Genomic DNA, 14,826 nt, shown 5'->3' with positions numbered 1-14,826 from the left:
TAACACTAGATAATGTTTCAGTAACACTAGATACTGTTTCAGTAACACTAGATAATGTTTCAGTAACACTAGATCATGTTTCAGTAACACTAGATCATGTTTTAGATGTTCCAATAACACTAGATAATGTTAAAATATATTATTAGCCTCTCTATATTATTAGCCTCTCTATAGTATAAGCCTCTCTAAAAGTATAAGCCTCTCTATATATAACAGTATATAACAATTGTAACAGCATAAGAGATTGAAGAATAACTTGGATGAAGAGGACTACTTATAGAACTACTGTAGCATGAGAAACTAGCATAAATAGTAGTAAAGTAAACTTGACATTTAGCTAAAATGTTACTGAAACCTTCGCAGTTGAGTCCTGTGAATCACTGCTTTGATTTGGTAAAAGTCAACTTTGCAACCAAGGTACGACGCAATAATGTTTCACTCCCTAGATTTACATTTAATCAAATTCAGTTTCCTTGTCCTACTCTGCTCATTAAAATTGCTTTAAATCTTTCATACATTCTTTTTTTTTTACTGTAAACAAAACAAGATGGATGAAAAATAAGAGAAATAAAATCTGCCAGTCGTGAAAATAATATTGTTCTGCTTTAAATAAGTTACAGAAAAATAAATAAAACATCTTTGCTGACAGTACTAAATCCTGAACAAGATTGTTCTAACTTATGAACTACATGTTAAGTCTATAAATATCTTTACAAATATACATGTTAATAATTCAAATAAACCTTTTGTATCACTTTAAATTATTACATGATCATGACAGTGTATTCTAGATTGCAATGCTTTGATTCTAAAACAATATTGTAGAAGAAAAAGCATCTCATTTTAAGCACATGGCTGTTGACAGCAATATGATACATATTTGCATTTATATATTTACAATGAAAACGTTTTAAAGATACATAGAAACACCCCCAATTATATTTCCCTCCTGTTGAAGGGTCTGACTACAGCTTGGTTCCCATCAGAGAGATTGGTTCTATATTTCCCTCCTGTTGAAGGGTCTGACTACAGCTTGGTTCCCATCAGAGAGATTGGTTCTATATTTCCCTCCTGTTGAAGGGTCTGACTGCAGCTTGGTTCCCATCAGAGAGATTGGTTCTATATTTCCCTCCTGTTGAAGGGTCTGACTACAGCTTGGTTCCCATCAGAGAGATTGGTTCTATATTTCCCTCCCGTTGAAGGGTCTGACTGCAGCTTGGTTCCCATCAGAGATTGGTTCTATATTTCCCTCCTGTTGAAGGGTCTGACTGCAGCTTGGTTCCCATCAGAGATTGGTTCTATATTTCCCTCCTGTTGAAGGGTCTGACTGCAGCTTGGTTCCCATCAGAGATTGGTTCTATATTTCCCTCCTGTTGAAGGGTCTGACTGCAGCTTGGTTCCCATCAGAGATTGGTTCTATATTTCCCTCCTGTTGAAGGGTCTGACTACAGCTTGGTTCCCATCAGAGAGACTGGTTCTATATTTCCCTCCTGTTGAAGGGTCTGACTACAGCTTGGTTCCCATCAGAGAGATTGGTTCTATATTTCCCTCCTGTTGAAGGGTCTGACTACAGCTTGGTTCCCATCAGTTTCAAACAGCAGAGACTTCTGTTACAGTCCTGGTTCAGATTGTTGTATTGTAGTCCCATTCTGTTGCATGATGGTTGAGATGATTCAACAGAGGTGAGGGTGAGGGATCTTGGAGTAAAGCACTAACTGTTATTGGAAGAACTAGTCACATAATTTTGTTGATTCTGGCTCTGCTGGTATGCTGCACATTTGCAAAAACGAGTTCCCGTGTACTCCACTGAGGAGAGGTAAAGAGACCCAGCCTCCCTGGCCAATGGCGTTATAGATACCATGTCTCCCTGGCCAATGGCGTTATAGATACCCTGCCTCCCTGGCCAATGGCGTTATAGATACCCTGCCTCCCTGGCCAATGGCGTTATAGATACCCTGCCTCCCTGGCTAATGGCGTTATAGATACCCTGCCTCCCTGGCCAATGGCGTTATAGATACCCTGCCTCCCTGGCCAATGGCGTTATAAATACCATGCCTCCCTGGCCAATGGCGTTATAGATACCCTGCCTCCCTGGCCAATGGCGTTATAGATACCCTGCCTCCCTGGCCAATGGCGTTATAGATATCCTGCCTCCCTGGCCAATGGCGTTATAGATACCCTGCCTCCCTGGCCAATGGCGTTATAGATACCCTGCCTCCCTGGCCAATGGCGTTATAGATACCCTTTCTCCCTGGCCAATGGCGTTATAGATACCCTGCCTCCCTGGCCAATGGCGCTAAAGATTCCCTGCTTTCGAGGCCAATGGCGTTATAGATACCCTGCCTCCCTGGCCAATGGCGTTATAGATACCCTGCCTCCCTGGCCAATGGCGTTATAGATTCCCTGCTTTCATGGCCAATGGCGTTATAGATGCCTTGCCTCCCTGGTTAATGGTGTTCATGTCCTTGTGTCAATCTCCTCCCAGTCCTGTGGGTTAGAGTTAGGTTCCTGTAGGCACTGAATGGTTTGACCTTTCGGATTGTCAATAACTAAAGACTGGCCAAGTACAAAAAATATACATTTTCATTTTTAAGAAAAAAAAAAAGAGTTTTTGGCGGCAAAAAATTGTCCAACCTTCAATGCAAAGATTCTTAAAAAATGGGTCCATTTGAGGATGTATTGCATGGGCTGTTCTCTTCCTCATATCTGGAGGAGGCTCAAAGTATGACGCTGAGAGGTGTCTCGGGGGAGCCTCCCCCTCTCTCCCCATCCAGCCCCACCTATGTCCTGATTGCCATGTAAATCTGCAGCAGTTTGACAAGGTTATTCCCCCCTAATTTTGGGGAGGCAGGGTTGTTCAGGGAGGGGGTCGTGAGAAGGGGGTCGTGGGGAGGCAGGGTTGGTCAGGGAGGGGTTCATGGGGAGGCAAGGTTGGTTAGGGAGGGGGTCGTGGGGAGGGGGTCGTGGGAGAACACAGAGTCATCTCCTGAGGAACAGGTGCTGCTGGAGTCTTGGCAGGTTGGAGAGTACTGCTCAAACGGAACAGACAAGTCCAGGTACTCCTGTTGTAACACAACACACAGTGTTAGAACAGACAAGTCCAGGTACTCCTGTTGTAACACAACACACAGTGTTAGAACAGACAGGTCCAGGTACTCCTGGGTTTATAGTTGTGACTTACGTCTGTGGAGGTCATGGACAGAACCCTGTCATGGTCCTCCACCAGCTGCCTGAAGGTAGGTCTCTGAGATGGGACAGCGTGCCAGCACTCCCTCATGATCATATATCTACAGGGACACACAACAGTTACAATACATCACAGTCTATACAGACAACACCATACAATACAACACAGTCTATACAGACCACACCATACAATACATCACAGTCTATACAGACCACACCATATAATACAACACAGTCTATACAGACCACACCATACAATACAACACAGTCCATACAGACCACACCATACAATACAACACAGTCTATACAGACCACACCATACAATGCAACACAGTCTATACAGACCACACCATACAATACAACACAGTCTATACAGACCACACCATACAATACAACACAGTCTATACAGACCACACCATACAATACAACACAGTCTATACAGACCACACCATACAATCCAACACGGTCTATACAGACCACACCATACATCACAGTCTATACAGACCACACCATACAATACAACACAGTCTATACAGACCACACCATACAATACAACACAGTCTATACAGACCACACCATACAATACAACACAGTCTATATAGACCACACCATACAATACATCACAGTCTATACAGACCACACCATACAATACAACCCAGTCTATACAGACCACACCATACAATACAACACAGTCTATAAAGACCACACCAACAGTTACAACAGACCACACCATACAATACAACACAGTCTATACAGACCACACCATACAATACAAAACAGTCTATACAGACCACACCATACAATACAACACAGTCTATACAGACCACACCATACAATACAACACAGTCTATACAGACCACACCATACAATACAAAACAGTCTATACAGACCACACCATACAATACAACACAGTCTATACAGACCACACCATACAATGCAACACAGTCTATACAGACCACACCATACAATACAACACAGTCTATACAGACCACACCATACAATACAGCACAGTCTATACAGACCACACCATACAATACAACCCAGTCTATACAGACCACACCATACAATACAACACAGTCTATACAGACCACACCATACAATACAACACAGTCTATACAGACCACACCATACAATACAACACAGTCTATACAGACCACACCATACAATACAACACAGTCTATACAGACCACACCATACAATACAACACAGTCTATACAGACCACACCATACAATACAACACAGTCTATACAGACCACACCATACAATACAACACAGTCTATACAGACCACACCATACAATACAACACAGTCTATACAGACCACACCAACAGTTACAACAGACCACACCATACAATACAACACAGTCTATACAGACCACACCATACAATACAAAACAGTCTATACAGACCACACCATACAATACAACACAGTCTATACAGACCACACCATACAATGCAACACAGTACATACAGACCACACCATACAATACAACACAGTCCATACAGACCACACCATACAACACAACACAGTCTATACAGACCACACCATACAATTCAACACAGTCTATACAGACCATACCACACCATACAAAACAACACAGCCTATACAGACCACACCATACAATACAACACAGTCTCTACAGACCACAACATACAATACAACACAGTCTATACAGACTACACCATACAATACAACACAGTCTATATAGACCACACCATACAATACAACACAGTCTATACAGACCACACCATACAAAACAACAGTCTATACAGACTACACCATACAATACAACACAGTCTCTACAGACCACACCATACAATACAACACAGTCTATACAGACCACACCATACAATCCAACACAGTCTATACAGACCACACCATACAATACAACACAGTCTATACAGACTACACCATACAATACAACACAGTCTATACAGACCACACCATACAATACAACACAGTCTATACAGACCACACCATACAATACAACACAGTCTATACAGACCACACCATACAATACAACACAGTCTATACAGACCACACCATACAATACAACACAGTCTATACAGACCACACCATACAATTCAACACAGTCTATCCAGACCACACCAACAGTTACAACAGAGTCTATACAGACCACACCATACAATACAACACAGTCTATACAGACCACACCATACAACACAACACAGTCCATACAGACCACACCATACAATACAACACAGTCTATACAGACCACACCATACAATACAACACAGTCTATACAATACAACACAGTCTATACAGACCACACCATACAACACAACACAGTCCATACAGACCACACCATACAATACAACACAGTCCATACAGACCACACCATACAATACAACACAGTCTATACAGACCACACCATACAACACAACACAGTCCATACAGACCACACCATACAATACAACACAGTCTATACAGACCACACCATACAACACAACACAGTCCATACAGACCACACCATACAATACAACACAGTCTATACAGACCACACCATACAATACAACACAGTCTATACAGACCACACCATACAACACAACACAGTCCATACAGACCACACCATACAATACAACACAGTCCATACAGACCACACCATACAACACAACACAGTCTATACAGACCACACCATACAATGCAACACAGTCCCATACAGACCACACCATACAATACAACACAGTCTATACAGACCACACCATACAATGCAACACAGTCCCATACAGACCACACCACACAATACAACACAGTCTATTCAGACCACACCATACAAAACAACACAGTCTATACAGACCACACCATACAATACAACACAGTCTATACAGACCACACCATACAATACAACACAGTCTATACAGACCACACCATACAATACAACACAGTCTATACAGACCACACCATACAATACAACAGTCTATACAGACCACACCATACAAAACAACACAGCTTATACAGACCACGCCATACAATACAACACAGTCTATACAGACCACACCAACAGTTACAACAGAGTCTATACAGACCACACCATACAATACAACACAGTCTATACAGACCACACCATACAATACAACACAGTCTATACAGACCACACCATACAATACAACACAGTCTATACAGACCATACCATACAATACAACACAGTCTATACAGACCACACCATACAATACAACACCGTCTATACAGACCAGACCATACAATACAACACAGTCTATACAGACCACACCATACAATACAACACAGTCTATACAGACCACACCATACAATACAACACAGTCTATACAGACCATACCATACAATACAACACAGTCTATACAGACCACACCATACAATCCAACACAGTCTATACAGACCACACCATACAATACAACACAGTCTATACAGACCACACCATACAATCCAACACAGTCTATACAGACCACACCAACAGTGTGAGGCTGGTGGGAGGAGCTATAGGAGGATGGGCTCATTGTTATGGCTGAAATGAATTACATGGAACATAGGAAACATATGTTTGACTGTTCCATGTATCCCATTCCAGTCATTACAATGAGCCTGTCCTCCTATAGCTCACCCACCAGCCTCCTCTGACATGTACAGTATCAGTCAAACGTTTGGACACACCTTCTCATTCAAGTGTTTTATTTCTTTTCACTATTTTCTACATTGTAGAATAATAGTGAAGACCACAAAACTATGAAACAACACATATGGAATCTTGTACTAACCAAAAAAGTGATAGATTCTTCAAAGTAGCCACCCATTGCCTTGATGATAGCTTTGCACACTCTTGGCATTCTCTCAACCAGATTCACCTGGAATGCTTTTCCAGCTATCTTGAAGGAGTTCCCACATATGCTGAGCACTTTTTGGCTGTTTTTCCTTCACTCTGCGGTCCAACTCATCCCAAACCATCTCAATTGGGTTGAGGTTGGTTGATTGTGGTGGCCAGGTCATCTGATGCAGCACTCCATCACTATCCTTCTTGGTAAAATAGCCCTTACACAGTCTGGAGGTGTGTTGGGTCATTGTCCTGTTGAAAAACAAATGATAGTCCCACTAAGCACAAACCAGATAGGATGGCTTATCGCTGCAGAATGCTGTGGTAGCCATGCTGGTTAAGTGTGCCTTGAATTCTAAATAAATCACTGACAGTGTCACCAGCAAAGCACCCCCACACCATCACACCTCCTCCTCCATGCTTCACGGTGGAAACCACACATGCAGAGACCATCCATTCACCTACTCTGCATCTCACAAGGACACGGAGGTTGGAACCAAAAATCTCAAATTTCGACTCATCAGACCGAAAGACAGATTTCCACCGGTCTAATGCCCATTGCTTGTGTTTCTTGGCCCAAGCAAGTCTCTTCTTATTGGCATCCTTAAGTAATGGTTTCTTTGCAGCCTGATTCACGCAGTCTCCTCTGAACAGTTGACGTTGAGATGTGTCTGTTTCTTGAACTCCGTGAAGCATTTATTTGGGCTGCAATCTGAGGTGTATTTAACTCTAATGAACTTATGCTCTGCATCAGAGGTAACTTCCTTTCCTGTGGCGGTCCTCATGAGAGCCAGTTTCATCATAGCGCTTCATGGTTTTTGCAATTGCACTTTCAAAGTTCTTGAAATGTTCTGTTATGACTGACCTTGATGTCTTAAAGTAATGATGGACTGTCATTTCTCTTTGCTTATTTGAGCTGATCTTGACATAACATGGACTTGGTATTTACCAAATAGGGCTATCTTCTGTATCCCCCCTTACCTTGTTACAACACAACTGATGGGCTCAAATGCATAAAAAAGGAAGAAAAAAAAGAAATTCCACAAATGAACTTTTATCACACCTGTTAATTTACATGCATTCCAGGTGACTACCTCATGAAGCTGGTTGAGAGAATGCCAAGAGTGTGCAAAGCTGTCATCAAGGCAAAGGGTGGCTACTTTGAAGAATCTCAAATATAAAATATATTTTGATTTATTTAACACATTTTGTGTTACTACATGATTCCAACTTTTGACTGGTACTATATATATATATATTTATTTATTTTTACATGGTTTTTGCTGTTTCCTGTCTACTGTCAGGTATAAGACACATTGTATTTTGTATCTACATTGTATCTACATAAGACACATTGTATTTTGTCATATTTTTGTTATTGTGATCACTGATGATAAAAGACCCAGTCTGATTTTAATACGCAGGTGATTCACAGCCATGAACATCATTGAGTCTTGCTCATCTAATGAGCTGTTTTCTACCTATTGTCAGAAAAGAAACTCCCGGTCAACTGGGACCGCTGGTTAGTCTCTATATTACACAACGAGAGATAAAACATCTGTGACATTAACATGACCTACAGTTCATGTGTGCAGTTGGCAGGTTTGTCCATGCGGTGGCCCTCCTTCAGCAGTTTGAACAGCTCCTCTACAGGGATGCCGGGGTATGGGGACCCTCCCAAGGTAAATATCTCCCAGAGCAGCACCCCATACGACCACCTGGAGAGAGGGGAGGGATCACAGATTAGAGGTCAAAGAGCACTGAAATAGTAAGATTGTTCAGCTGTCATTTTGACTTTATATCTTATTAAATACATCACTCCCCTCAACTCTAACTCTAGTACCTGGACCTGTCTCTGGTAAGTGTATCATTGTATCAGTAAATTCCCATCATGATATATGTACTTTCTGACCAATCTTCAAGATTGTTTTGATCACGCGGACTGGGACATGTTCCGGGTAGCCAACGGAGAATAACATTGATCTATACGCTGATTCGGTGAGTGAGTTTATAAGGATGTGTATTGGAGATGTTGCACCCACTGTGACTATTAAAACCTACCCAAACCAGAAACCGTGGATTGACGGCAGCATTCACACAAAACTGAAAGCGCAAACCACCGCATTTAACCATGGCACGGTGACTGGGAATATGGCCGAATACAAACAGTGTAGTTATTCCCTCCGCAAGGCAATCAAACAAGTGAAATATCAGTACAGAGGCAAAGTGGAGTCGACGGCTCAGACACGAGACGTATGTGACAGGGTTTACGGACAATCACGGACTACAAAGGGAAAACCAGGGACGTCACGGACACCGACATCTTGCTTTCAGACAAACTAAACACCTTTTCCCGCTTTGAGGATAATACAGTGCCACCGATGTGGCCCACTAACAGGGACTGTGGGCCCCCCTCTCCTTCTCCGTGGCCAACGTGAGTAAGACATTTAAACATGTTAACCCTCGTAAGGCTGTTGGCCCAGACGGCATCCATAGCCGCGTCCTCAGAGCATGCACAGACCAGCTGGCTGGAGTGTTTACGGACATATTCAATCAATCCCTATCCCAGTCTGCTGTTCCCACATGCTTCAAGAGGGCCACCATTGTTCCTGTTCCCAAGAAGGCTAAGGTAACTGAACTAAATCACTTCTGTCATCATGAAGTGCTTTGAGAGACTAGTCAAGGATCAGACGATGCAATCGCCAACACACTGCCCACTGCTCTATCCCATCTGGACAAGAGGAATACCTATGTAAGAATGCTGTTCATTGACTATAGCTCAGCATTCAACACCATAGTGCCCTCCAAGCTCATCATCAAGCTGGTATGGTCCACTGATATGGTCAACCCACACAGACAGTGTGGAGGCTGAAGGAGGCTGAAAACATTTGTTTTGACACCTAACACTTTTACAGATGCACAATTGAGAGCATCCTGTCAGGCTGGTATGGCAATTACACTGCCCACAAATGCAAGGCTCTGCAGAGGGTGGTGCGATCTGCACAACGCATCACCGGGGGCAAACTACCTGTCCTCTAGGATACCTACAGCACCCGATGTCACAGGAAGACCAAAAAGATCATCAAGGACAACAACCATCCGAGCCACTGCCTGTTCACCCCGCTATCATCCAGAAGGCGAGGTCAGTACAGGTGCATCACAGCCTGGACCGAGAGACTGAAAAACAGCTTCTATCTCAAGGCCATCAGACTGCTAAATAGCCACCACTAACACAGAGAGGCTGCTGCCTACATACAGACTTGAAATCACTGGCCACTTTAATCAACAACAACATCAACAACAACAACATCCATACAGCTCTACTGCCATCAGCACAAATAAGAACTACATCAAGAACAACATCAAAAACAACATCCCTACAGCACTACTGCCATCAGCACAAGGAAGGTCAACAACAACAACAACATCAACAACAACATCAACAACATCCCTACAACTCAAAGAAGAAAATACTATAACCCAGACCTACTACTGTATACAGGACTAATACTATAACCCAGACCTACTACTGTATACAGGGCTAATACTATAACCCAGACCTACTACTGTATACCGGGCTAATACTATAACCCAGACCTACTACTGTATACAGGACTAATACTATAACCCAGACCTACTACTGTATACAGGGCTAATACTATAACCCAGACCTACTACTGTATACAGGGCTAATACTATAACCCAGACCTACTACTGTATACAGGGCTAATACTATAACCCAGACCTACTACTGTATACAGGGCTAATACTATAACCCAGACCTACTACTGTATACAGGGCTAATACTATAACCCAGACCTACTACTGTATACAGGGCTAATACTATAACCCAGACCTACTACGGTATACAGGGCTAATACTGTAACCCAGACCTACTGCTGTATACAGGGCTAATACTATAACCCAGACCTACTACTGTATACAGGGCTAATACTATAACCCAGACCTACTACTGTATACAGGGCTAATACTATAACCCAGACCTACTACTGTATACAGGGCTAATACTATAACCCAGACCTACTACTGTATACAGGGCTAATACTATAACCCAGACCTACTACTGTATACAGGGCTAATACTATAACCCAGACCTACTACTGTATACAGGACTAATACTATAACCCAGACCTACTACTGTATACAGAGCTAATATTGTAACCCAGACCTACTACTGTATACTGGGCTAATACTATAACCCAGACCTACTACTGTATACAGGGCTAATACTATAACCCAGACCTACTACTGTATACAGGGCTAATACTATAACCCAGACCTACTACTGTATACAGGGCTAATACTATAACCCAGACCTACTACTGTATACAGGGCTAATACTATAACCCAGACCTACTACTGTATACAGGGCTAATACTATAACCCAGACCTACTACTGTATACAGGGCTAATACTATAACCCAGACCTACTACTGTATACAGGGCTAATATTATAACCCAGACCTACTACTGTATACAGGGCTAATACTATAACCCAGACCTACTACTGTATACAGGGCTAATACTATAACCCAGACCTACTACTGTATACAGGGCTAATACTATAACCCAGACCTACTACTGTATACAGGGCTAATACTATAACCTAGACCTACTACTGTATACAGGACTAATACTATAACCCAGACCTACTACTGTATACAGGGCTAATACTGTAACCCAGACCTACTGCTGTATACAGGGCTAATACTATAACCCAGATCTACTACTGTATACAGGGCTAATACTATAACCCAGACCTACTACTGTATACAGGGCTAATACTATAACCCAGACCTACTACTGAGTACAGGGCTAATACTATAACCCAGACCTACTACTGTATACAGAGCTAATATTGTAACCCAGACCTACTACTGTATACCGGGCTAATACTATAACCCAGACCTACTACTGTATACAGGGCTAATATTATAACCCAGACCTACTACTGAGTACAGGGCTAATACTATAACCCAGACCTACTACTGTACACAGGGCTAATACTATAACCCAGACCTACTACTGTATACAGGGCTAATACTGTAACCCAGACCTACTACTGTATACAGGGCTAATGCTGTAACCCAGACCTACTACTGTATACAGGGCTAATACTATAACCCAGACCTACTACTGTATACAGGGCTAATACTGTAACCCAGACCTACTACTGTATACAGGGCTAATACTGTAACCCAGACCTACTACTGTATACAGGGCTAATGCTGTAACCCAGACCTACTACTGTATACAGGGCTAATACTATAACCCAGACCTACTACTGTATACAGGGCTAATACTGTAACCCAGACCTACTACTGTATACATGGCTAATACTGTAACCCAGACCTACTACTGTATACAGGGCTAATACTATAACCCAGACCTACTACTGTACACAGGGCTAATACTGTAACCCAGCCCTACTACTGTATACAGGGCTAATACTGTAACCCAGACCTACTACTGTATACAGGGCTAATACTGTAACCCAGACCTACTACTGTATACAGGGATAATACTGTAACCCAGCCCTACTACTGTATACAGGCCTAATACTGTAACCCAGACCTACTACTGTACACAGGGCTAATACTGTAACCCAGACCTACTACTGTACACAGGGCTAATACTATAACCCAGACCTACTTCTGTATACCGGGCTAATACTATAACCCAGACCTACTACTGTATACAGGGCTAATACTATAACCCAGACCTACTACTGTATACAGGGCTAATACTATAACCCAGACCTACTACTGTATACAGGGCTAATACTATAACCCAGACCTACTACTGTATACAGGGCTAATACTATAACCCAGACCTACTACTGTATACAGGGCTAATACTATAACCCAGACCTACTACTGTATACAGGGCTAATACTGTAACCCAGACCTACTACTGTATACAGGGCTAATACTGTAACCCAGACCTACTACGGCATACAGGGCTAATACTATAACCCAGACCTACTACTGTATACAGGGCTAATACTGTAACCCAGCCCTACTAGTGTATACAGGGCTAATACTGTAACCCAGACCTACTGCTGTATACAGGGCTAATACTATAACCCAGACCTACTACTGTATACAGGGATAATACTATAACCCAGACCTACTACTGTATACAGGGCTAATACTGTAACCCAGACCTACTACTGTATACAGGGCTAATACTGTAACCCAGACCTACTACTGTATACAGGGCTAATACTATAACCCAGACCTACTACTGTATACAGGGCTAATACTGTAACCCAGACCTACTACTGTATACAGGGCTAATACTGTAACCCAGACCTACTACTGTATACAGGGCTAATGCTGTAACCCAGACCTACTACTGTATACAGGGCTAATACTATAACCCAGACCTACTACTGTATACAGGGCTAATACTGTAACCCAGACCTACTACTGTATACAGGGCTAATACTGTAACCCAGACCTACTACTGTATACAGTGCTAATACTATAACCCAGACCTACTACTGTACACAGGGCTAATACTGTAACCCAGCCCTACTACTGTATACAGGGCTAATACTGTAACCCAGACCTACTACTGTATACAGGGCTAATACTGTAACCCAGACCTACTACTGTATACAGGGATAATACTGTAACCCAGCCCTACTACTGTATACAGACCTAATACTGTAACCCAGACCTACTACTGTACACAGGGCTAATACTGTAACCCAGACCTACTACTGTACACAGGGCTAATACTATAACCCAGACCTACTGCTGTATACAGGGCTAATACTATAACCCAGACCTACTACTGTATACAGGGCTAATACTATAACCCAGACCTACTACTGTATACAGGGCTAATACTATAACCCAGACCTACTACTGTATACAGAGCTAATACTATAACCCAGACCTACTACTGTTTACAGGGCTAATACTATAACCCAGACCTACTACTGTATACAGGGCTAATACTGTAACCCAGACCTACTACTGTATACAGGGCTAATACTGTAACCCAGACCTACTACGGTATACAGGGCTAATACTATAACCCAGACCTACTACTGTATACAGGGCTAATACTGTAACCCAGCCCTACTAGTGTATACAGGGCTAATACTGTAACCCAGACCTACTACTGTATACAGGGATAATACTATAACCCAGACCTACTACTGTATACAGGGCTAATACTGTAACCCAGACCTACTACTGTATACAGGGCTAATACTGTAACCCAGACCTACTACTGTATACAGGGCTAATACTATAACCCAGACCTACTACTGTATACAGGGCTAATACTGTAACCCAGACCTACTACTGTATACAGGGCTAATACTGTAACCCAGACCTACTGCTGTACACAGGGCTAATACTGTAACCCAGACCTACTACTGTACACAGGGCTAATATTATAACCCAGACCTACTACTGTATACAGGGCTAATACTATAACCCAGACCTACTACTGTATACAGGGCTAATACTATAACCCAGACCTACTACTGTATACAGGGCTAATACTATAACCCAGACCTACTACTGTATACAGGGCTAATACTATAACCCAGACCTACTACTGTATACAGGGCTAATACTATAACCCAGACCTACTACTGTATACAGGGCTAATACTATAACCCAGACCTACTACTGTATACAGGGCAAATACTATAACCCAGACCTACTACTGTATACAGGGCTAATACTATAACCCAGACCTACTACTGTATACAGGGCTAATACTATAACCCAGACCTACTACTGTATACAAGGCTAATACTATAACCCAGACCTACTACTGTATACAGGGCTA

General features: G+C 42.4%; 1 protein-coding gene across 1 annotated transcript in view; it reads right to left on the bottom strand.

The window, feature by feature from the left end:
• Nucleotides 1–2,731: 2,731 nt before the first annotated feature.
• Nucleotides 2,732–14,826, bottom strand: part of fgfr3 (fibroblast growth factor receptor 3) — a 238,107-nt gene continuing 226,012 nt past the window's right edge. Inside the window, 4 exon segments of the mRNA XM_090221491.1 lie at nt 2,732–2,945; nt 2,948–3,062; nt 3,182–3,287; nt 8,571–8,708. Coding sequence (XP_090077617.1) covers nt 2,824–2,945; nt 2,948–3,062; nt 3,182–3,287; nt 8,571–8,708 — 481 coding nt within the window. The 3' untranslated portion in view covers nt 2,732–2,823.

Source organism: Oncorhynchus mykiss, chromosome 25, assembly GCF_057628025.1.
Source record: "Oncorhynchus mykiss isolate SJ-2025 chromosome 25, ASM5762802v1, whole genome shotgun sequence".
Lineage (NCBI taxonomy): Eukaryota > Metazoa > Chordata > Actinopteri > Salmoniformes > Salmonidae > Oncorhynchus > Oncorhynchus mykiss.
The sequence above is the reverse complement of the archived record's forward strand: the minus strand, read 5'-3'. Positions and strand labels throughout refer to the sequence as shown.